The sequence below is a fragment of the Motacilla alba genome, chromosome 3 (assembly GCF_015832195.1).
Source record: "Motacilla alba alba isolate MOTALB_02 chromosome 3, Motacilla_alba_V1.0_pri, whole genome shotgun sequence".
Lineage (NCBI taxonomy): Eukaryota > Metazoa > Chordata > Aves > Passeriformes > Motacillidae > Motacilla > Motacilla alba.
The window spans coordinates 103,997,647-104,020,887 of record NC_052018.1 but is presented as its reverse complement, the minus strand read 5'-3'; the positions used below and the strand labels follow the sequence as shown (position 1 = coordinate 104,020,887).

Genomic DNA, 23,241 nt, shown 5'->3' with positions numbered 1-23,241 from the left:
GTGCCCGGCCCCGCAGCGGCATCTCCAGGGATCCGCTCCCGCCTCCCGCTCCCGCCTCCCGCTGCCGCGCCCCGCCCCGCATCGGCGCTCGGCTGCTCCGGCCTGGCTCGCTGCGCTCGGCGCTCGGCCGGGGGCGGGGCGCGCCGCCTCACGCTCTCCCGCACCCCCGCCCGCCCGCCCGCCCGGCGCTTCCCCCGCCGCGGCCCCGCGCCGCCCCGCCGGCCATGTCGCGGGGCTCCCGCCTGGCGCTGGCCGTCTCCGCGCTGCTCTCCGCCGCCATCGTGGCGGCCGTGCACATCCAGCAGCGCCGGGACCTGGAGGTGAGTGCGCGCCGCGGGCCGCGGGGGGGAGGCGGCGAGCGGGGCCCTGCCCCGGCCCTCAGCGCGGCCCCGCCCACCGGCCGGGCAGGTCCCGCCCACTATACTCAGGCCCCGCCCCCTCACCTGGCGGCCAGGCATGCCCCGCCCCCACCTATGGGATCAGCGCAGAGCCACGCCCATCGCAAAAGCCACGCCCATCATCAAGCCCCGCCCCGTGCGCGCTGCGGACCCGCACCTGAGCCCACGTATCCCTGCTCCAGCCCTCCCTCCATCCCTTCATCCCTTCATCCTTTCATCCTTTCCTCTCTTCCCCCCTTCCCGCAGCTCTTGTCCCTGCCCGCGCCCGAGCCGTGCCCCAGCGCTGGTTGCTGCACTCTGTGTGTGCCCAGCCCTGCCCGGCGCTGCCCCGCTGGTGCTGCCTTGGCTGCGCTGCCCTCGGAGGTGCTCTCTCCACAAGCCGCCCCTTGCCCGCGTTTTCCTGCCTTGGCCCCTGTGCTTTCCATGCTCTTTTAGCTGCGCCAGCTCCCTAATCTGATGTCCTGTGCGTTCCCCTTCAGGGGCAAGTAGCAGTGGGGAGCTCCAGGTGAGGCTCTGTGGAGGTGCTTCCCTCCCTATCCAGCAGCCAGCATGCAGGGGGGATGTGATCCTGCAGCCTCTAGCCAGGACCACTTCCCTGGCAGTGTTCCCAGGGCTCTCCCCTGTCTGGCTGTGCTGTCCTACTGGTGTGCCCTGTTTTTCCTCAGCCCCACAAATGCAGCCTGCTGAAGGACAGACAGCCCAGTGCTGTGCCATACCCCTGTTTCCCTCTTGTTCTGCCAGGCAGGCACCGTGCAGGCTGTCAGAAGCACCACGTGGTAGTTGAACAGGACGGTTCTCTGTGCTATATTTACAAAAATCAGGGAATTCCTGGCAGGCAGCCTGTGTGCCAGAGAGCCCACAGCCAAAAGGTGTCAGCTGTGACCATGGTGAGTCCTAAAGCTGAGCAGCCCTGCCTGGGACTAGAAGCTGTGTGGTTGTGTAAAGCTGTGCTGTGTGGGCAGTGAGTGTGCTGGTTTGGACCCTGCTGATGAGCCCAGGGTTATATGAGGGCACACATCCGATCCTTCTCCACTTACATACAAAAAAATGTAGAAAATGCACACAGAAAAAGCCTGTGTGAAATGACACTGGGGCAGTCAGAAGTTACAGAACCGCCAGAATTCAACTTCACAGCCCATAGCCCAGCCCAGCTGGCTTTTGCTTGGGCTTTATGATACATTCTGTAATTGGAGGATTATATTTTCTTCCCCTCAAGAGATTGTCTCTGTCAGTGCTCGAGAGGGATGGAATTTGGAGGATGAGACTGCTCTGGGTAAGGAAGGAGGCAGCTTTGTGTGAGCAGCAGTTGGAGAACACTCTGAATGGCGCAGGCAGTAGCGAGGAGAGGATAATTGGGATCCTGGAGTGGCAACCAGCAATGGCTCTGTGCTTGCCAGAGCTGATGGATGTGCTGGGTAGATCACCTAACATATTTTAGGTAGATCACATCGGTTTTTTGTAGCTGGCTGCTCTCTGATTCAGTGTGCCTGCCTGAGGCACTGAGGATCTGGCAGGAATAGCTGCTAAATGCTCCTCAACTAAACTGCAGCTGCAATTAATGGCACTTGTACTTTGAACGTGTGCTGCAGAATAAACAGCACCCTTGGGTGTTTCAGTGGGGCACCTAAACTGCATGGATCTTTTTGACCCAAATCCTTGGCTAATACCTATTCAGAAGGTCCAAGGCTCAAAGCTTAAGTTTTGTAAATTAAATCTGAGATTTTCTTTTTATAATTCTTCATGGCCAAGTCGAGCAGTAGTGGCTTCATGTTCAACAGATCCAGTTATTTAGATAACATAATGGAAATAAATAATGTGGGTATTTTACAGTCCTGGCATAGAGATTATTTCAAGTTTATCTTTATGCAGATTAATAAAGGTTTGACTTTTATAAATTAATGTGCCAGGCCCAGAGTGCTTTGAGCTTGCACATGCTTTTCATGCCTGCAGAAGACAAGCAGGGCTAACATCCAAGAATAGTGGAAGATGAGAAGATTAACTTTTTCATTTCAGGTCTTTGTCACTTGTGACACTCAAATTCCAAAGGTGTCTTTTGCAAAATGTGCATTTTCAGAGTAAATACATCCGCCATCGGAAAGATTGCAGTGTTTTGTGAAGGAAAAAGGATTTCATTCTTGGTGCAATTGATCAGTTACCTTGTATCTCCTCACATCTTCATTGTTATTAACTAATAGTAACATAATAATCAGTTTATGAACTTTGTGTTCAGTTTCAAAATGCTGATGTGATTACAGTAATTCATAGCCCGAGTTCAGGAATGGAAGCTGGTGGGAAGGAGCTGGTTTTATTAGATTAATTTCTGGAGAGTTTTGATTATTGGCAGACGCGTGTGGCTGTGCATTTTCTTAACAAGATAAAATTATTTCTTAAACAAAACGTTTCTGTTTGGATCTTGACAGGAGAAACGATTGCATTTGAAGTGTGCAGTCATTGGCGTGCTAGGCGAGGAATTAAACCCTGTGATAACTTGTCGAATAATAGTCACAAGCATCCTCTCAAGAGACTTCAGGGTCAGCTTTCAAATAAATTATTTGCAGGTGCATTTTGGCGTCATTCAAATGGGTCAGAAAATTACTGATCGTTCGCCTAATTATCAAAGTATCAATGTGAGTAAAACGTCTAGGTAAGGGAGAGAGAAGCATATGGAGGAAGCAGCTGGGATTTTCTTAGGGCTTTTTACACCCATTGAGGGGTTGCACCCCAGGTTGAAAGCTGCTGGTGTTGTGTTGCACATGATGTATTTATGTGTATATGTGTTATATATTTACATGATTTAGAGCAAGCGTTTTAGGTAAAGGGGATATTTGTGAAGCAAGTGCTTTGCTTTTTCAAGAGTTTGGCATAAGCAGGCTGTGGGTGTTTTTTTAAGATTAAGACATGAGCAGAAAGAAGCAAATGAAGACACATGCCAATTTTTCTTAAAATAGTTTCCGATTCGTCACAAAATTGCCTCCAAGCAGAGAAGTTTTGAGGAGCTCATTCTGATTTGGTAAAGATTTAGGTCAGAGATGACAGGATTTTTTAGATCGCTTCCATCCTGCATGGCGTGGGAATTACAGGCTCCTAGCATTTATTTGCTCAATGGCTTTGTCACTTAGTGAACCCAACCATCTGAAGTGAGTGCAAATAAAGCACTTTTTGGTGTAGTGATACTGGATATTGGCTCCCGAAGATTCCAGCCACGGTAAGTTGCTGTGGAAGACCCTGCAAAGGCAGCAGAGGGAACAGCCTTGCGGGAGGGATGGAGCCTGGGTGGGGTTGGTCCCGATCGGCGTCCCCGGGGCTGTGATAAACCCTGTCCTTTGTGTTTTCAGAGGCTGCGAAGTGGCGTTGTCAGAGATCTCGAGCGTCAGAATCAGAAAAAGGAGAACGTTCGCCTGTTGGAAGAGCAGATTGCCCTGACAAAGCAGCTCATTGAAGAGAGAGACAAGGCGCTAATGGAAAAACGTTCCCAGCAGCCCTAGGCATAGGCCTGGCTCCTTAGAGGTCTGATTAAAGAAGGTCGTTTTTGAAGGTTTTGAAGGTTTGAAGGTCGTTTGCATCTCACTTCTTGCAGGTGTTTTAAGAAACAGAGGTAATCTGTGAAAGACTGGTTATTCTGTATAAATTATAGTCCAGCCTCTGCCGCTTTAGGGCAGACAAAAGCCCATTTCGTCTGTGATTGGTACTTGGGCTGTGGAGACTTGGCTGTGCCACGTCTGAGGCTGGGCAGCTCATTGTTGGGCAGGCTCCCTCTAGGATGGCCAACAACGTCCACATGAGTGGGCTGCTCAGCCGCCACGACGATGAAGCCACCAGGACCTCCACCTCGGAGGGCCTGGAGGAGGGCGAGGTGGAAGGGGAGACTCTCCTGATCGTGGAGTCCGAGGACCAGGCTTCCGTGGATTTATCGCACGACCAGAGCGGGGACTCCCTGAACAGCGACGAGGGTGAAGCGTCCTGGATGGAGGAGATGTCCTATTACTGTGAGAAGTGCCAGAAGTGGATCCCAGCAAGTAAGGCTGTGTTGTGCTGGCCGTGGTGGGTGTTTGCAAGGTGTTGGTGCTGTCCTGCGTTCCTCTTTCACAGCCTGTTGGGCTGCTCCCTGTCCCGCCTTGGTGGGTGATGCCGGCTGGCAGGGGCTGTGTGAGACACTTCAGTCCCGGAGCTGTGTGTGCCCAGAGCTGGTGCTCTCTCTGAGGAAGTCAAACTGTCTTCTTCAATTACTAGAGGACATCAAAGTTCGGAAACGTGCCCACCCTCACAATTCTTGCAGCTGTTCAGGGGCTTGGGCCAAGTGATCTGACCTCTCTGCTCACTCAGATAATGACCCTTGCTGTAAAGCCTTGGGGAGGAAAAGGACTTTGTGTGTTACTTTTTTCCCCTCCTTGTTGATTTGTCACACCTGTGGAGCATATAGCTAAATCTCAACCTTAATGTTTTCCCAATAATGTGAATTCAAGTTGGCTTAGAAACATGCCCAGCCTTCAGCAGCCAGCTCTGGAGGGTGTTAGGAGCAAGCTGCAGAATTTGGTGCCTCTCCTCTGGCACTTGACATAAGATATGTGCTGTTAGCAGTGTAATAGACTGCTTTACATTCTAAATTCTGGATTATTTGATGTGTTGTTACATCCAAGAGCCAGATGTTGCTAAAAACCCACCTTGGCTTGGGTTTTGGTGGTTTTTTTTTGTTTGTTTGTTTGCTTTTTTGTTTTTGTTTGATTTGTTTTGGTTTTGTGGGGTTTGTTTATTTGTTTGTGGTTAGAAATAAGGAACTGTTTAGGTGGCACCTGCCTTGCAGATATGTCAGAGCTGCCCTTTTTGCCTTCTTAGGATTTGCCTAAATTTATAGTGTAAAAATCTGCTCTCAAAGCATGTTAGTGAATGTTTAGGTGTTAACGTAATGAAACCAGCCCCAGACTATTTAATTACTATGCAGTAAAGGGACATAGTAATTTGAAATGTATTAATATAAAAAAATGAAGCAGTTCAAGGCAGCATGAGCTATCTCACGTGGAGCGCTAGATTTAACACTCAACTTGTTTTATTTTACAAATGTATTCCTCTCTGTAGTTGCTGTGGAACAAATCCAAGGAGCAGAAAAGGCCAGTTGCAAAGCAACGGGTAGCCACGTGCAGAGTAAACGAGCTGTCAAAGGGAGACACTGTGCTTTTTCCTAATAATTTGTTCTAGGGAGTTCAGTTGTCTCATGTGAAAATGGCCAACGTGCTCAGGCAAATAATCGCTTTTTTTACAGTGAATTGCCACTTAGAAATCCTCTTAATTTACCAAGTGTGAGGGGTTTTCCCCCCATCTGCAACTTGAGTTCTGCAATTCAGTATGGAAGCAGGGTATCCATGTATTAAAAATATAATATTATACAGTAAAAGAGATGACATCCTTGTAGAGAAACATCTTTTGAGTGTCACTTTCCAGAAGCACTCTAGTCTTAACATGTTTCCCTGTCCTCTGATGTCATTTTTCAATTGTTCATGTTTGTGTAAATTAACTCCTGGTGAGTTTAGAAGCTCTGATTTTTTTTTTTTCCTCTGCTGTAGAAACACGGGGTTAGAACCTGTAACTTTGGGTGCATGGGGGTTTACAGGTGGTTCTGTCATTTTTGTTCAGACAAACCTGATCTTGGAAAAAATCCACATTTCTTTTGCAGCACTTTTTCCCATAAAAGGGCAAAAATATTGATTTTTACCTTTCCATTTTAGGTCAACTGAGAGAACAGCTCAGCTACCTCAAAGGAGATAACTTTTTCAGATTTACTTGCTCTGATTGCTCAGAAGATGGGAAGGAGCAATTTGAACGTCTGAGGTTAACATGGCAACAAGTAAGTGAAATGTTTGTGCCATCAGAACAGCCGCGGGACTTTCTGAAATTGTTGGTTGTTGTGTACATGCTATCTGGAAAAGGAGGATCAGGTATTGGTAACAAAGGAGCATTTGCATGAACTTCAGAAATTAATTAGCTGAGGATTGCCTGCACATGAGAACTTTAGCATTTGGCAGAGAAATTGAAATATAATCATACAAACCACATTCTTTTTTTTTTTTTTTTTCTCCCTCCCCTTATGTTGCTCATAAATTCATGGCTTCAAGCAGGTTCGGAAAAGCAAAATAAGTGCAATTTGGCTTCTAGGCATGAACAGTTTTTTGTGTCTAAGAAAATGTAAAACTGGTGAGGTGGCAACATAGAAACAGAAAGCTTGCCAGCTCCCTGGGTACAAAGCTCCAACCTGGCTGCTTGTGCACTAGCATCAGTCCTTGCTGGAATTCCCTGTTCCAATCATTTGCACATCTGAGCAATCAAAATAACATCTGTTTGCATCCTTTGGGTCTGTAATGGTGTGCTGTCTCACAGAACATCACAGGATCAGCTAGGATGGAAAAGACCTTTTGAGATCATCAAATCCAACCCATGACCTCACACCACGTGGTCAGCCAGACCATGGCACTGAGTGCAACATTCAGGGTTTCCTTAAGCACCTCCAGGATGGTGACTCCACCAGCTCCCTGGGCAGCCCATCTCAATGCCCAGTCACTCTTTCTGTCAAGAAATTCTTCCTCATGTCCAGCCTAAACCTGCCCTGCTGCAGCTTAAGATGTGTCCTCTCATCCCGTCACTTGTTGCCTGGGGGAAGGGGCTGAATCCCCACCTGGCTGCATCCTCCTGTCAGGGAGTTCTGGAGAGTGATAAGGTCTCCTCTGAGCCTCCTCTGCAGGCTAAACACCCCCAGCTGTTCCTCAGAGGATCTGCACTCCAGATCCTTCACCAGCCTTGTTGCCCTTCTTGGATGTGCCCCAGCACCTCAACATCCTTCCTAAATTGAAGGGCCCAGAACTGGACACAAGGCTTGAGGTGTGGCTTCAGCAGTGCCAAGTACAGGGTAAGAATCACTGCCCTGCTCCTGCTGGTCACCATTCCTGATCCAAGCCAGGATGCCATTGGCCTTCTTGGCCACCTGGGCACACTGTTGGCTCATGTTCAGTCTGCCATCAGCCAGCACCCCCAGGTCCCTTTCTGCCCGGCCTCTGTCCCCAGCCTGTAGTGCTGCAGGGGTTGTTGTGGCCAAAGTGCAGGACTCAGCACCTGCTCTTGTTAAACCTCCTAGTGCTGGATTTGGCCCATGGATCTAGCCGGTCCAGGTCCCTCTAGATGGTGTAAAAGGTTTTGCTGAAGTCCAGGTAGACAAAATCCACAGCTTTCCCTGCATCCACCAGGCAGGTCACCTGGTCATAAAAGGAGGTCAGGCAGGACCTGCCCCTCCTGAATCCATGCCGTAGGTGCCAAGTGATGGCACTCAAGATGATCTGTTCCTTAACCTTGCCAGGCACTGAGGTCAGGCTGACAGGCCTGGAGCTCCCTGGGTCCTCCTTCCAGCCCTTCTTATGGATGGCTGTCACACTGGCCAACCTCCAGCCATCATTTACCCCTCTGGTGAGCCAGGACTGGTGGTAAATGATGGAGAGCAGCTTGGTGAGCTCTTCTGCCAGCTTCCTCAGCACCCTAGGATGGATCCCATCTGCTCCCATAGACTAGTGAGCATCTAAGAGGCTCAGCAGGTCACCAGCTGCTTCCTCCTGAATAACAGGATTGTTATTCTGCTCGCTGTCCCCATCTTCCAGCTCAGGAGGCCACTTGTCCTGAGGACAAGCTGGCAGACTGTTGAAAATATCAGCCTTGTTGGCTTTTCCTTGATGCTTACCCATAGGCACTCAGCCTTATCGTCATGTAAGGTAATTTGAAACGCTGATTGTAACTCCTTCCAGGGAAAAAGGTTGATTTAGGCAGGGGTCTGTGCTGGCAGCAGACTGGCAGAGTTTCACCAGGTTCCAGACTGGGAAAGCAAAGGCTGCTGGCATTGCCCAGGTCTCTTCAGATTGCCACAGGCAAGGGGCAGACAAAATGAAAATGGGTGAGGAAGAAAGCTGTGACCATCTCCCTGGGCTTCCAGCAGCCAGAGCTGCTGCTGCTTCTGGGTAAGTGGAATTGAGAGAAATGGTCAAACTAATTTACGTGAAGCAGGAAGAATGGGGACAGTGATTTCTGGATTTTTTTCAGAGTATGTGGCTTCAACAGATCCATATCTTTAGCCAGCTGGAAAGAGAATTATTTTGACATCCCGAGACATTGTCCCATGTGACTTCAGAACCCACAAAATCCTAGTTATCAAACTGAGAGGGGTTGTGAGGTAGGAATATGGTGGAGGGGACATGAAAGCTGTCTGTGTTTTCTCATTTTGACATCTTTGACAATGCATCCCAGAAAGCCGAGGTCCACTGTGAGGAGACCCATCTCCCTGAGAAAAGCAGGTTTCAGACTTCTCTGAGGGTGAAATGCAAGTTGTTATTTGAATTAGTGCCAAACTGAGGCTGTGTGATTGTTGAAAGATGATCCCAGCCTAGCTGACTTTAGTTCCTTTCTAATAAATTAATTGAAATTATTTAAGTAAACATAATTAACAGTTGGCCACCTAGGATTTACTTGAAGGAGGTGAGATATTTTTTCAAAGCTGCCCTTTAGTTTGGGTGTGTAACAGGTCAGAGTGAATTGGGTTGTGAAGTGTGTGGAAGACCATTGTCACAGTGTTTCTGATGTATTGGATAGCAGGATTACTTGTGACCTTTTTTTTTTATTTATTTATTTGAAACACTGTTTCCCTACCTCCACGTTACATTCAGACCCCAGCTGTACTGTAATTCATTTATACAACAGCTGCCCAATTCTTGTGTTTCAGCACAAACCTGCATAACTAGGCAGCTTGTTATTCCCCTGGGATGGAGAAATCTCTGGAAGAATGTGCATCTAACAATAGACAAGAACAGGCAGCACAAAACCAGGAAGAAGATGGATTGCAGAAGTTGCCTATGAGATGTTGCAAAAATGAGATATTTATGAGGGAGCAAAGATCTGTGTGTGTGTGGCAGCTGTGGGGGTCTGTTCAGCAGAAAAAGCAGAAGGGATTCACTTGTGTCCAACACTTTCTGTTCCAGGTTGTCATGTTGGCAATGTACAACTTGTCTCTGGAAGGAACGGGCCGTCAGGGGTACTTCAGATGGAAAGAAGACATTTGTGCTTTTATTGAGAAACACTGGACTTTCTTATTAGGGAACAGGTAAAGACAAGATATTTTCCTGAGGGTCTGGTTGGTGAGCCAAAGGAATTAAAGCCTGTTTTACAGATGGACAAGAATCCTGGGTAATTTGCTGACATCTCTGTTGAGCCTTACAAGACATAAAAAGGGAGGATTTAATATCGAGAATCTGAATGCAGGCATGGGGGGTGCACTTGAGAAAGAATCAGCATTTCTTGCTGGGGAAAAACAACCCCCAGGAATGTCACAGAAAAGCAATACAAATGCATGTATTCTGGATTATTTCTTACCTTCCTTTAGGCAGCATATGAACCTGCAAAGAATTGAATTTTTCTAAACAGTCACAATGGGTGGGCTGATCCTGGTATTGCCAAACTTTAGGACAGAAATGTGATCCAGCAAAGTTCTTTGGCTATAAAGCTTGCCAAAGGACCAAGTTCTTCAAGAAGAACTGGGCCTCATCTTTTAGATTGTTTCAGATCTTAATGAAATGGCTCTTACATAGTAGGTGTGAACCAGCTGACAAGTTTTTCACCCTGTCAGAGTAGGAACTCCTCTTGTAGAGGGCAGCCTTTATTTTCCAGGTGAACAGCACATTTCTTCCGAGCGTGCTGAAGCTCTCAAACCCAAGCTTCACTGTTAATGTGTGTGCTGTGGAGGCTGGGAAGGAACTGAGCAATACTTGGAAGTTGTAGATTTGATTGACTTCACAGCTTCTTTTCTTCCCCAGGGATTTCTTCTGTCGTAAGATCTGGCCTTTCTTCCTAACCAGATTTGGTCTTTGGCTTTGCTTTCAGTGCTTGTCTGTGCCTCCTTGCTCTGTTCTCAGAAATGTTAGCATTTGTCCTCTCTGGAAGCCACAGGGACCCTGACAGGAGGGCAGCTGGTGGCCCATTGTCCCTCATTCAGGAAACCAATGCCTCCCAGGGTTTGCTGCTGCCTTTTGAGACTTGCCCTGGGAAGTGGGCACTCCTTGCTCTGATTAAAATTCAGAGAGTGATTCCTGGCCTCAGACACAGCCTTCCCGCTTGCCTGGACAAGCCACTGAAGGAACAGAGACAGCTGAATCGTGCGTGTAGCAGTACAAACTGTGCAAAGATCTTCCTTGGCATATTGAAATGCAGCTTATCCAGATTTACTGTAACACTCCAGACTTTGAGCTGCAGCAGCTGGGTTTGATCCCCCACCTTTGAGGTTCAGTACCTCAAGGTGTGGAAGGGCAGCACCTGGGCAGCAGTGAACACCAAGTCAGCCAAGCTTGGCAAGTACAGAAGCCTCTGCGTGTGGAGGTGTGCAAAGGCAAGAAGAAATCCTGAGATTCTGGGCAGCTGAGATTAAACTCTGCTCCATGAACCTAGTACCTCAGTTATTTGCTACAAGGGCAATTCAGTATTTCTTCTCACCTCTTCCCTAAGTGACATCTTAGTTAGCCCTGTCCCCAGTTCCTACAGGAACAAAAAATGCTCAAATGCCCAGCAAGAGTGCACTGCCCAGCAGAGGGAAAGGCTTAAATGCAGCTCCCTGCCTCCAAGGGGCCAAATAAGTGCTTCAGGAGTAGTTCAGTGATTGTGTGTCAGTGCCTCTGGCAGAAACAATATTCTGTCCAGGATGGAAGCACACCTGGTGAATGGGGACCTAACCCTTGTTTTCCTCTCTCCCACCACAGGAAAAAGACCTCAACATGGTGGAGCACAGTTGCTGGCTGTCTCTCTGTGGGGAGCCCCTTGTTTTTCCGCTCGGGGGCACAGGAATTTGGAGAACCGGGATGGTGGAAGCTGGTTCATAACAAACCCCCAACACTGAAACCTGAAGGAGAGAAGCTGTCGGCATCTGCACTGAAGGCAAAAGGTAACTCTGTCCCCAGTAGTGTGTAGATTCCTTGCTGGGCCAGAGCTGGGAGACGTGAGGAAAGCTCAGTTAAACCCAGTTTGTGTGCATGGACAGTTCCTTAGTTTTGTTCTGCTGTAATGGTTGACTGAAGAGAACTATGGTGCATATACTGTCTTGTGAGAAGCCTGTTATATTTTACTACCTTTTTTCCATTGTGCTGACATACAGGTTTTGAGGCTTGTGCAGAGTGGTTTTGGTTGGGTTTTTTTAGCTGAAATCCACAATTTTCCCACTTCTCTTTACCCTGGGGAATGTCTTTTATCTTTTGTCACTAGATGCAAATTCTCCTCTGTGTGGAGGAAAAAAATTTGGGCTTTAACGAGGCTTTAGTCATACACTGGCTTAATGCTACGTGTGCCAGAGTGAATTTCTTGGTCACATTGAAAACCCCATCTTTTGAGCTCTGTAGTCAGTGTGGTTTTGACTGCACAGTGTGAATCCAGTGACTGCAAGAGCTCAGAATAAGCAAACTCCTCCTTTAGCAGCTTCCAAGCCCCCGCTGGATCCCATCATTACCGTGGAAGGCCTTCGGAAGCGGGTGAGCCGCAATCCAGTCGAGTCAGCCATGGAGCTGAAGGAGAAGAGGTCCCGCACTCAGGAAGCCAAGGACATTCGGAGAGCCCAGAAGGAGGCGGCCGGCTTCCTGGACCGCAGCACTTCCTCCACTCCCGTCAAGTTCAGCAGCCGCTGCCGCCGGCCCGACATCGTCCTGGAGAAAGGAGAGGTCATCGACTTCTCCTCCCTGAGCTCGTCTGACCGCACGCCTCTGACCAGCCCCTCTCCGTCCCCATCCCTGGACTTCTCTGCTCCCGGCACGCCCGCCTCGCACTCGGCCACTCCCAGCCTGCTCTCCGAAGCAGATCTCATCCCGGATGTCATGCCGCCACAGGCGCTCTTCCATGGTAAGAGCCACCATGGGTTTCCTTTAGTGATGGACCGTGTGCAGTTTTCTAGGAATATATTTTAAAAAAGAAGCTCTCAATGAGGTGCAGGATCCTTTCAGGATAAGATGGAAAGTAACTGGCGATATTCTGTTGTCTCAGTTGAGTGTGAGAATTGACTGGTTTTCCATAGTGTTATCACCAGCTTCTAAGGCCAGAAGAATCCCCCATTATCATTTGCTGAGAGATCCTGAATAAACAGTGGGTGGGCTTCACACAGCAATCAGCAGAAGCATTTCACTGCAACACAGAGAACACTATTACATAGCAAGTCTAGTTTTGTCTCAAATGTTTTTTATGGGAGAAATTTTATTCCCATGGTAATATCCCAGTATTTTATAAGTTTGATTCTGCTGATTAATGGATGCTGAAGTTCATTGAGATTGCAGAGCAGTGATGCAGGCTGAATTCTGGTTCCTTAAGGAGCCAGTCTTCTGGGTGACAGGAAGAATAGTGAGGGTATGCTAGCTGAAGATACAGCTCACCAGCTTGACTTTTTGATTTCCCAGCCTTTGGGAATTTTGAGCAGCTTAATGTTCCTCAAAGAACATGTGCTTGCTGCTCAGGAGGGGCACTGTTTCCAGATGCCAAACTACAAGACGCTTTAGGTGCAGGATTGATTCTGTGTCCTGAAATTGGACTCTTTTCAGCATCTCCCATCCAAAATCAGGAGATCTGGCAGTACACAGAAAATGAAATGTGTTGGGTAAAGCCACATTGTTGTTTCTTAGCAGGAAAATGCTGTGATAACCATTTTTGAAATGGGACTTGGATGTTTAAAATATTTTTTCTTTCCCCTGAATTATTTTGATCTGTTCCACAGATGATGAGGAGATGGAAGGAGATGGAGTCATAGACCCAGGAATAGAGTATGTGCCCCCTCCCAGTGGGACAGCTGGTGCTGGCACCATGATAGCAAGCAGGAAAAAAGTGAAGACAGCTGAGCAGATCAAGCAAGAGGTGGAGAGTGAAGAAGAGAAAACAGAACGGATGGAAGGTGACAGTGAAGATCCTGAAGAGTCAAACACACCCTTGCAGGTGAGAGGACGAGACAAGGGCAAGTCACAGCTGGAGAAGGATGCTAAACCCAGAGTTCCCAAGCACACCTCAGTTAGCATCTATGAGGAGAAGCTGCTGCTGAAGAGACTGGAAGCCTGTCCCAATGCTTTGAGCATGACCCCAGAGGCCCGGAGGCTGAGGCGCAAGCTGCTGGTCAGGCAGGCCAAGAGGGAGAGAGGACTCCCACTCTTTGACTTGGACCAGGTTGTGAATGCTGCACTGCTCCTGGTTGATGGGATTTATGGAGCCAAAGAAAGTGGTGTCTCCAGGTCCCCAGTAGGGCAAGCAACATACAGAACTACTAGCCAGGACTTCAGGATCTTGGACAGATACCAGGTGGGTGTTCCCGAATCTAAGTTAGCTTTTGGCACTGGTTACTTTAAAGCTTTTGCTGCAACCAGCAGTGTCACATTGAGGTTATCTGACTCCTAAAGTGAAAAGGATCATGTGAACAAATCTCATTTTGGCTTGGGGCTGTGTCCCCGCCAATGCTCTCCTATGTCCCTTTCTTCTTGAGACATGCTGGTTCAGCACTGCTGTCTGTCAGTGTCAGCACCACAAATGTCGCTGTATTTGTACTCCAGCCCTGCCCTAATGCTGGTGGTGGAGGCCTGGAAGTACCCAGACAGGTGGGTGCTCTTTCATGTGTGTAGGAGGGAGATGACTTGCAGCACTTTTAGATTTGGGCACCAAATTTGGGAGTGCTCAGCAGAGTCCAGAGGTGGGACCACCGTGGTCCAGTCCACCCTGTCACACTGAGAGGTCCTTACTCTCTCTCCATATGTTAAATCTCTGCCTGACCTTCCTGCAACTGTTGTGCATTTTTTTTGTGCATGCAGACAATGCTGCCCGCCACGAAGGGATTCCGCCAGCAGACAAGCAAGTTTCTGTACCGCCTGGTAGGCTCTGAAGACCTGCTGACAGACCACAGTATTGTCAGCCCTTACACCTCCCGTGTCCTTAAACCCTACATCAGGTACAGAGGGTCTGAGCTTGCTCTTGGCTTGTGCACCGCCAGCCCACGGAGAGGACACCTTTCTTGGGCAATGCTCCTCACTCCTCCTCAAAGTACAACCCAGTGCACCATGGTAACCCTGAAGGGATACTGTTTGATTTAGCTGAGTAGTGAAACGGATTGCATTGGGAAGGGGAATCTCCAAGAGGGGGCAAGGGCAGAGAGGGCATTGCTGTAGCCATTCAGTGCGAGTTGCACCTGCTCTTGGGTCAGAGCTGTCATTTCCTTGTTCATGCTCTAAGGGAACACCGGCTGGACATGCTATGGGTCTGGAAAGTGTCCTGGCCTCTGGCACAAGGGTGTTTTTACTGAGCTGGGGGCTGTTTCCCCTTGTGAATGGAAGACTGTTCTTTATTTTCCTAAGGTTGAGCATGTCAGAAGGTATTTCATGGGCAGTACCCATTTAGCTGCAGTGGCGGTTCTTGTTGCTCACTTGCTTTTTGTGTTTCCTTTTCACGTTCCTGGCAGACGTGATTATGAGACAAAGCCTCCAAAACTCAGGCTGCTGGCAGAAATCCGGGCGAATCCACACAGGAATGATCTCAACTGGAAGGCTGAGCCAGAAGCACCCATTGATTACTGCTACGTTCGCCCTAATCACATCCCCACTATAAACTCCATGTGCCACGAATTCTTCTGGCCTGGTAAGATTCCTCCAGTGCTTGGGTTTCCAAGAAAGAAGTATTGTTCAGAAAAAAAATGTTCTTGGGCCAAATTTTATTTCAGTTGGTGTGTGGCTGGTTCTTAGAAACCCATTATCTGATGTTACAGGAATGTATTTGAGGTGGAGGCGAGGGTTTGGTGTCTTTGTCTCTTGAGATCGCATAAAACTGGGCAATTAGGCCCTAATTAGCACAGCACTTACAAAAATAGGTGCTAACAGGAGTAGTAGGTAGGTTAGTAGTTAACTAAACTTAAGCATCCAGTGAAATGTTTTGCAAGAATCAGGGGTTGAAAGAAACAGTTTTAGACCAGAGATTACTGTTTGTGAGAAGGTCTCTTCCTAGCAGCCATAAGCTGCATATGTCAGAGTGAAAGCTGGGAAGTCGTTTGAGGAGTGGCTGAGGTCACTCGGTCTGTTCAGCCTGGAGAGGAGGAGACCGAGGGGAGACCTCATCATGGGCTGCAGCTCCCTCAGGAGGGGAAGCAGAGAGCCAGGCACGAATGTCTTCTCTGTGATGACAGGACCCAATGAAATGGCTCTGAAGCTGTGTTAGGGGAGGTTTAGGTTGGGGATTAGGAAAAGGTTCTTCACCCAGAGGATGGCTGGGCACTGGAATAGGCTCCCCAGGGCAGTGGTCACAGCTCCAAGCCTGCCCCAGAGGAGTCTGGACAACACTCTCAGGGACATGGTGTGATTCTTGCAGTTGTCCTGTGCAGGGCCTGGAGTTGGACTCGATGATCCTTGAGGGTCCCTTCCAACTCAGCTTATTCTGTGTTTCAGTGAATTGCTTTACAACTGTAGGCTCCACTGTGATGTCCTTTATTTATTCAAGCCTCAGTATTTACAAGGTATGGGAAAGATTAGGTTTGTATTTTTCTGTGTCCTTTCTGGAACTGCAGGTTCTTTGGGGACAATGGCTGCCCTTTCTGGGGGTGGTTACGAGGCTGCACTCTTTAGTTCTTCTGAAGTAATAACAGGGATGTTCATCTGTTGCATGCATCAGCTTCTGATCAGCAAACAACGCAGCAGACTAATTTAGAAAAGGCCAGTGCAAACAGTACACACCTTTATTCCAGGTAACTGTTGGCTTTGTGTTTTGATTTGCCGATGGTGATTCAGCAGGGCTGTAGTTCAGCAGTGCCCATATGCCCCAGTCAGGATGGGAGCTCTTTGCTACTCATTATGCAAATTGCACAGTGTGGGGGGAAATAACCGGGCACGCCTTTCCTTTCACAAGCTGTTTGAGAGCTTGTGAGAGACACGTGCAATCCCAGCAGAGGCTGAACGGCTTTGTCACAGTGTCTCCTCTCCTGATAATGCATTTGAAGTTCCGGCCAAGTTGGGTTGCACCTTCATTAAAGTTCTTCAGGACTCACCCTGTTTTATTTAGCATAAGGAGCATGGGTGTGTTCCACCCAACTGTGAACTGTTCATCATTAAATCTGAAAGCTGACACCCCCATCAGTCTCCGAACAGGAATCCAGATCTTTTCCATGGTGAAAAAATTGTGATTGTTGCACCTTGGTTCTGTTTAGCAGGAGAGGGAAGTGAGGATGCAGGATGTAAAGCCTGGATGCAAAGGGTTTAGCTGGTACAGCTTGGGGGAGGGAGGCAGGGATATGCCACTGGGTGAGCATCATTAAGCCAGCACTTAGTTTTTCTAAGCCTCCAAATCCTTCCTTTCAGAGCTGTTCTTGCCTCTCCCAAGGCAGAAATAGGTTTCCAGGTAGAGAGGTTCTCGGGTGTTGTCTCAGTGCCTTGGTGCCCTAACGGGAAACCTCTCCCTGGCGGGAGTGTCTCCAGTGGTGAACTATCCTGAGCTAAGCATCTTCCTACAGGAAAAACTGCCCCCCTGCAGAGACACCAGCGCCCGGGGCAATGGGTGTTCTGTCCAGACACGCTGCCAGGCACTCCACAGGCAGCGGCAGCCTTGCCTTAATTAACACAGCTCCCTATTGCCAATCGATCCCTCCCACGTCTTGCTCCACCCAGCTTACTCTGGAGCAAGAAAATAACTCACCCACTTCTCTGCCTTCTGAAGTCTTGCATCTCATCAAGAATGATTACTGGAAAACACTCTGCTATTTTGTCACCCCGTGTTCCAAATACATTGCAATTGCCAACATGAGGCTGAAGCAAACGTTTCTGGCACGCCTCCTCTGTGTTTTGCATCTCGTTTAGGGTCTGTCCACACGAATTATCAAGCAGTCAGTCTTCAGTGCCTTGAGCTGCACTGCTTGGTGCTGACAGGCTCTGTGGGTGCTCTAGGACTGCAGCAGCAGGGTGATTGGGCAAGGAAACAAACTCCCAGTCTCTGTGTCCAGCCTCTGACTCACAGAAGCACCACTGCCTGAGAGGCTGCTTCATCCCCCAGATTAGAGAATTTGCATGCTAAAAGCAAGTGTTTTGATAGCGTTGGAAGCTGTGGTCAGGCTCACAGTGCAGCTCCACAACCAGCTCAGTGTGCACAGGAGACCAGCAGTAAGAGCTGCAAGGTGGAGGAAAAAGACAGAAACCACAGTAGGCAATGCTACCGAAGCTGAAGCCCGGTTTCATGTGTGCTGTTTCTGAAGAGAGTTAAGTTTCAGTTTCACCCTTGAGTCATTTGAAAGGAAATCAGCTTTGTTAGAATTTCCACGCCAGCTTCCCTGCTAAGCAGATCTTGTTTTGTCTGTTTTGTTGTATCATCTTTTCCCTTGCATACTTACCTGGCCAGGGGAGGCATCAGGATCAGGCAGCTGGTTTTCCCAAGGCAGGGTTCATCCCCTGCACTCGGGGTGTCCTGACCCCTGGGATTTCCCAAAATGTGGGAAATTTGACTGCATAGCTTGTAGTAACAAAGGACTGTTCTAGCAGGGGCCTTGGACTGTTCTATGATGCTGTGATCTCTTCCTATCACAAATTTGAAATAAAGGTAAAAATAAGGGATCGAATGTTTCTAAAAAGCCTTAAACCCCTGGATTTGATCAACACTTTTGTTTTGGTTTGCAGTGCTTCCAACTGTTGTTTCTCTTTCTCCCTAGGAATCGACTTGTCAGAGTGCCTGCAGTATCCAGACTTCAGTGTTGTTGTCCTTTACAAGAAAGTTATCATTGCCTTTGGCTTTATGGTGCCAGACGTGAAGTACAACGAAGCTTACATCTCTTTTCTCTTGGTGCACCCTGAGTGGAGAAGAGCTGGGATTGCAACCTTCATGATTTACCATCTTATCCAGGTAATGAAATGAAATCATCCCTTGAATCTGCCAGAGAAACAGCTCTCACTTCTTCCTTGTGTGCACACCTGCAGATGTTGGAGAGTGTAAGAACCCTTTTTGTGAATGTTCATGGGAGGGAATAGCTCCTGCTTTGGAAGTCAAAATGTTTAGGAAAACAACCATCTTGGTCATGTCCTCAGAATTAGAGGGATGCTGCACACTTGAGCTGTCTTGGGTTTAACTCTGTGTTCTTCAGTGGTCAGTAGTTTGTGTGCAAGGGATACTGTAAGTGGGGGCTTTAAGGAGGAAATGAGGTAAGAGTGGGCAGGGTCAGTTAGAATTATTGCAGCTTTCTTGACAACACCTGGAGGTTTATTCCATGCATTAAATCACTTACTGATCTCAATCACTCACTTTCGCTTTTATCCTCTGGTTCAAATACAGCTGAGTTAATGATGAAGTGTTTGCAACCTCATTGTTTAAACTAGCTTGTAGTGGGCCTTGTTCCACAGGAATACTTGGGAAAATTAATCTCAGCCAACTAAACAGGTGATACTAAAGGAGTTAAATTCATTAAATCTCTGAATGAATACTGTTATTCAAGTGGCCTTAATTCCACTGACTTTCTTGAATTAAATTGCAGGAAAGGCAGCTTAATTGTGAGTAAGGAGATATATGCAGGTATATAAGCAGATACATGTCCTTTACAGGGGCCAACTCCACAGTTTTACCACTCCCTGAGCTCTCTTGGCAGAGCTGCCCATGGGAAACATTGTTGTAGTCAAGATGAGCTTGACTAACAAAAAGTCATAATTGAAACTGTTTTATCCTCCTTCTTTCTTGGCTAAAGCAAGGTAGGGAGTGAGGAAGTGCTGGCAGAGCCTTGGGAAAAGTGATGCCTGCTTTGGAAAAGCACTTTGTGCTCCTGGGCTGCCCGAGGGTAACTGCTACCTGCACAGCTCTCTGCAGTGCTGACACAGGCCTCTAATCAATATCATTTAAACTCACCCCTGGCATCTCCCAGGCAGCTCTGTGTCAAGTGTTGAAGGAAATTGCCCTCAGCTCAGTGTGTTGATGTGAGATGTCAACACCTGGGGGAACAGGCGCCAAGGTTTGCAGGGATCCAGCAGGTGGACTCTCAGAGACTTCCCTCTCCAGCAGAGCTGGGATGCTGGAGTTGGCAAGTCAGCCACAAAAAATCCTCACACCTTTTTGTAGGATGTATAACATCAATTAACCTAATCCTGCTTGCATGAAATTCCCTGTTGAGAAAAGCCAAGCAGATTTGAGAGATTGGAGTCTGATTAGGCATGGTAGCAATGAGAGGTCAGCACTGGATGTGTGGCTCACATGAGGTTTATTTTGTCATTGCTGACTTTCTGACAGTGGTAGAAGGGGTTTAGTCCCGTGGAACAATGGTGGTTGTGACCTTCTGTTCCTCAGTCTCCAGGCTGTAGGTGCTGCTTTGCAGCCTGCTTGGGCTTGGGGTCTCCTCTCTGTAGCTTGAGACACTTTGATGCTCTGCTTGGATTAAGAGTAGGTTGCTGACTTTAGGATCAGTGTGCAGAGTTTGGGGCTGAATTCTTGGGAACAGCATAACTTAACAGGAAAATGGTTTGATGCAAATAGTGGTGGCTGGTTTTGCTGTCAAAATCTATCCTCTCATGCATCTGTCCCAGAGGAATAAACTGCATTTTCTTTATGATCTCATTCAAATTTTCTTTTCCCCAAAACAACTTCCAATTATTTCTTTTTTCCTTCCCTCCTTGAATTCCTGAGAATTTTCCCCTTCAATGTACTATCTTGGAGATTTCCTAGAGGGTATTACTGTTCTCACTTTAGAGTTACAATACACTCAATATACACGGAATGCTATTAAGTCACTCGATGAAAGGGGAAAATAAATTATTTCAGCATCTTAATCAGAGTGTTGCTGGTTAGAATAATTTAGGATCTTCAAGGTAACTTCAGCCATGCTATTATTTGCTGTCTGAACTGAATTTCCTGCCTTCTCAGGAGGCGAGTGCTGTGCCCTGAAGGATGGGAGAGGAGCTGGGTGGGATAGGCAGGAATTCCAGCATGACAGCACAGAGGTGCTCAGGCAGTCCCAGAGAGCTCGGCTCTGTTTGCTGACAGGGAGGAGTGCAGAGCCTGATCCTCTGGCATGTTTTGTCTTTTCTTCAGGCCATTGTATTTGAGATCAGGGCTGTACACCAAGATTATTTTTAATTAACAATTACTTTGGTAATTTACAATGGGCAGATGACAAATTATAATCCCAAACCTTTTACTGTCAGAGAATCCACGTTTCCCAGAAACAAAGGCTTGGAGGAGCAGCAGCAGCACTCTCTTTGCTGTTGCTATGTGTGGTAACTCCTGTGCCTTTTCTCACATTTTCTCAGTACCTTGGATCCCTGAGCTGATGAATCTCCTCACCTCCGCATTCCCCCAGAGGCTGTCTCATTCTCTTGCAGTGATATCTCCTTTTTGTTCCTCTCCCCCTCCCTTGGCAGACCTGCATGGGCAAGGACGTCACCCTTCACGTCTCTGCAAGCAACCCTGCTATGCTGCTCTACCAGAAGTTTGGATTTAAGACCGAGGAGTACATTTTGGATTTTTATGACAAGTATTACCCCTTGGACAGCAAGGAGTGCAAGCACGCCTTCTTCCTCAGGCTGCGGCGCTGAGCTGCGGGAGGGCTCTGGGGAAAAGCCCAGTCCATCCAAAAACCCTCCCCCGCTTTTGGTGGAGGATGTTGGCTGCCACAGGAGAGCTGCAACACGCTGGTGTGTTTATCCCTAGGACTTTGGATGTCAACAGTGAGATGTTGTGTGTGGAAAATGCAATCCAAAAGGATTCATTCCTGTGCTCCAAGGGGAGAGGCCTGGAAATGCCAACTAGGATCCACTGAAACCACTGGAAAATTGAAATTCCTTATGGGGAATTTTCCTGCCACTATTACTTCGGAGAGCCTCATTAGCAAACAAAAAAGTGTTTTTCACTTAAGAGGGGCCCCGTGGATTTCAAGTTTTGAAAACTGTCAAAAAAATGTTGCAGGTTTTTGTCTCTGTTTTTGTTTATTAGCAAAAATGAACACCTAAACTTAAACCATTCAGTGTTTCTGTGGTTTGATTGCTTTGTTCAGAACTGTCTTGAGTCTGTGAAGGGAAATAAGGTGTTGGTGCCTGTAGCTGGATGTTAACGGTAGGAAAGTTCTGCACATGCCAGAAACGTAGTCCTGGAACCATATTTCAGGAATACTGAAGAGCATGTGGATTCCTGTTGTCCCAAATGCAAGGCTCAGAGGAGACATCTTTGTTTTGCTCCTTCCCTGCTGCCTTCCCTTCTCTTCCCCTCCTTGCCCCGTGCTCAGTGTGACGTTCTCGTAGCGCGCAGTGTTTTGTGTTCAGGAACGGTGTCAGGTGCGTTTGTGTCTGGGCAAGGTTGGGCACCACAGCTGCCAGATCAGCTCTCTGGAATCTTTCCACCTCTCTGCCAGTTGTTGGTCTGCAGATCAGCCCTGTGGGCACACCTCTAGCCACAGAGCAGCCTCACAGGCTCCAGCACCCACCTCCTCCTGCTGGAAGAAACCCAGAGCAAAAGTCAGCGGGGATGTTTGAAATGCTGATTTGTAGAAGCAGTCTGCTTGCAGCTTGGAGGGAGGAGAGGGCAGAGGTGGCCCAGATCTAGTTCTTGGAAGCACCTAGGCTCACCTGGCAAAGAATAAATAGAAATACCCAAGAATTAAAAAATGCAACCCCAAACGCTTTCTCTGGTAGTGGCTTTTGCCCTTTTCCACAATGTAGCAGCTTCTCTCTCTGCCTGACTTTCAGTGCTGCACAGACCAAAAAGCTGCACAGACCAAAAGTCAGGCTGGGCATTTTAACTATGGATCACATCCATTGGGATGGTCCTTTCACGTCAAGCCCACAGAGAGCTACACACCAAATGTGACTTCTCTGCCCTTATCTGCTGTGTGTACCTGCTGGCTACCTGGCTGTAGCAGTAATTGCCTTAGTGGAGTCTTCATTTTGGTAACAGAAGAGGAAAGGACACAAAGTATGTTTTTGTGTAGCCAGTGTCCATCATCACCAACACAAAACCAGCGGTAGTGGAAAGGAAAACCAGCCCAGCCAAGGGTTGTGTGTCCAAACATCCATGCACATTTCTGCCTGTTTCATGACTGTGAAAATTTTCAATGTTTTTAATGTTATGAGTTAGCTGGACTTTGAAAGAAAAGAAATATATGTCTTTATGAATGGAATTAAAGCCTTTCCCTTGGAAAAGCTTGTCTGTAGTCATACTGTTTGTTAAGGTGTCTCTCCATCATCTTAGTTCGTTGGAATCTAGCAAACTCCAGTATGGCCCTAAGAGGATGTGTGTGGGCAGCTGACCAAGGCAAGAAACTCATCTCCCTACAGGCACCCACAGAGAAGGCACACGCATGCAGGCCTTAGCAAGCTCCTCCTTTCCAGACTGAATTAGGAAATATAAAGTAGTCTGAAGAAGATGATGGTTCTGCATTGTGTTCTCAAAGGCGGCCATGAAGATTTTGAGGACCATCTTGCTCTGTGGCTTTGTCCCTCAGGGACTGCCAAGTGACAACGCTGTTATAACAGCCCTGTGTCACCTGCTGAGCCGCAGCCAGCTTGTTTTATCCAGGTCGCTCCTTTAACCCCAGATCCTCAAAGGCAGTGGAGTGATCCTCGGGGTGGGAGCCATGGCTTTGTAAGGGGTGAGGTTCTTCTAAAGTACGTGGTGAAACAAGCGGACGAACGGTGTTCCCAGCCCTCTGCTTCCCTCTGGTGCCTCGGCAGCCCGGCTGCTGGCTCACCTGAGCTGTGCCCGAGGAGCCGACACCGCGCTGCTCCACGGCTCGGTTCCTCCGCGCTTCCCGGAGGAGCCAAGCACAGCTTAGCAAAGCACAGCTTTCCCGGAGAATGGGGGCGGAACCTCACCCTTCTCCTAACGCGGC

General features: G+C 48.1%; 2 protein-coding genes and 1 non-coding gene across 4 annotated transcripts; all 3 read left to right on the top strand.

The window, feature by feature from the left end:
• Positions 1–168: 168 nt before the first annotated feature.
• On the top strand, positions 169–3,921 carry LOC119699483 (protein PET117 homolog, mitochondrial). The gene is made up of 2 exons (XM_038133085.1): positions 169–320; positions 3,734–3,921. The coding sequence occupies exons 1-2, from the start codon at positions 225–227 to the stop codon at positions 3,881–3,883; spliced, it is 246 nt and encodes an 81-aa protein (XP_037989013.1). The 5' UTR covers positions 169–224; the 3' UTR covers positions 3,884–3,921.
• Positions 3,922–4,121: 200 nt separating this feature from the next.
• KAT14 (lysine acetyltransferase 14) lies at positions 4,122–22,552 on the top strand. 2 transcript variants are annotated; one of them, XM_038133083.1, is made up of 10 exons: positions 4,122–4,414; positions 6,119–6,237; positions 9,401–9,522; positions 11,168–11,349; positions 11,877–12,293; positions 13,156–13,727; positions 14,231–14,367; positions 14,875–15,050; positions 18,094–18,284; positions 20,780–22,552. In XM_038133083.1, exons 1-10 carry the CDS (start codon positions 4,159–4,161, stop codon positions 20,951–20,953), a joined length of 2,346 nt encoding a protein of 781 aa, XP_037989011.1. In that variant the 5' UTR covers positions 4,122–4,158; the 3' UTR covers positions 20,954–22,552. The 2 variants fall into 2 exon arrangements, with proteins under 2 accessions (XP_037989011.1, XP_037989010.1); XM_038133082.1 differs by having other exon boundaries at positions 11,874–12,293.
• Positions 17,771–17,935, top strand: LOC119699966. The gene has a single exon (XR_005256614.1). It is a non-coding gene; the product is annotated as a U1 spliceosomal RNA (small nuclear RNA).
• Positions 22,553–23,241: the final 689 nt, after the last annotated feature.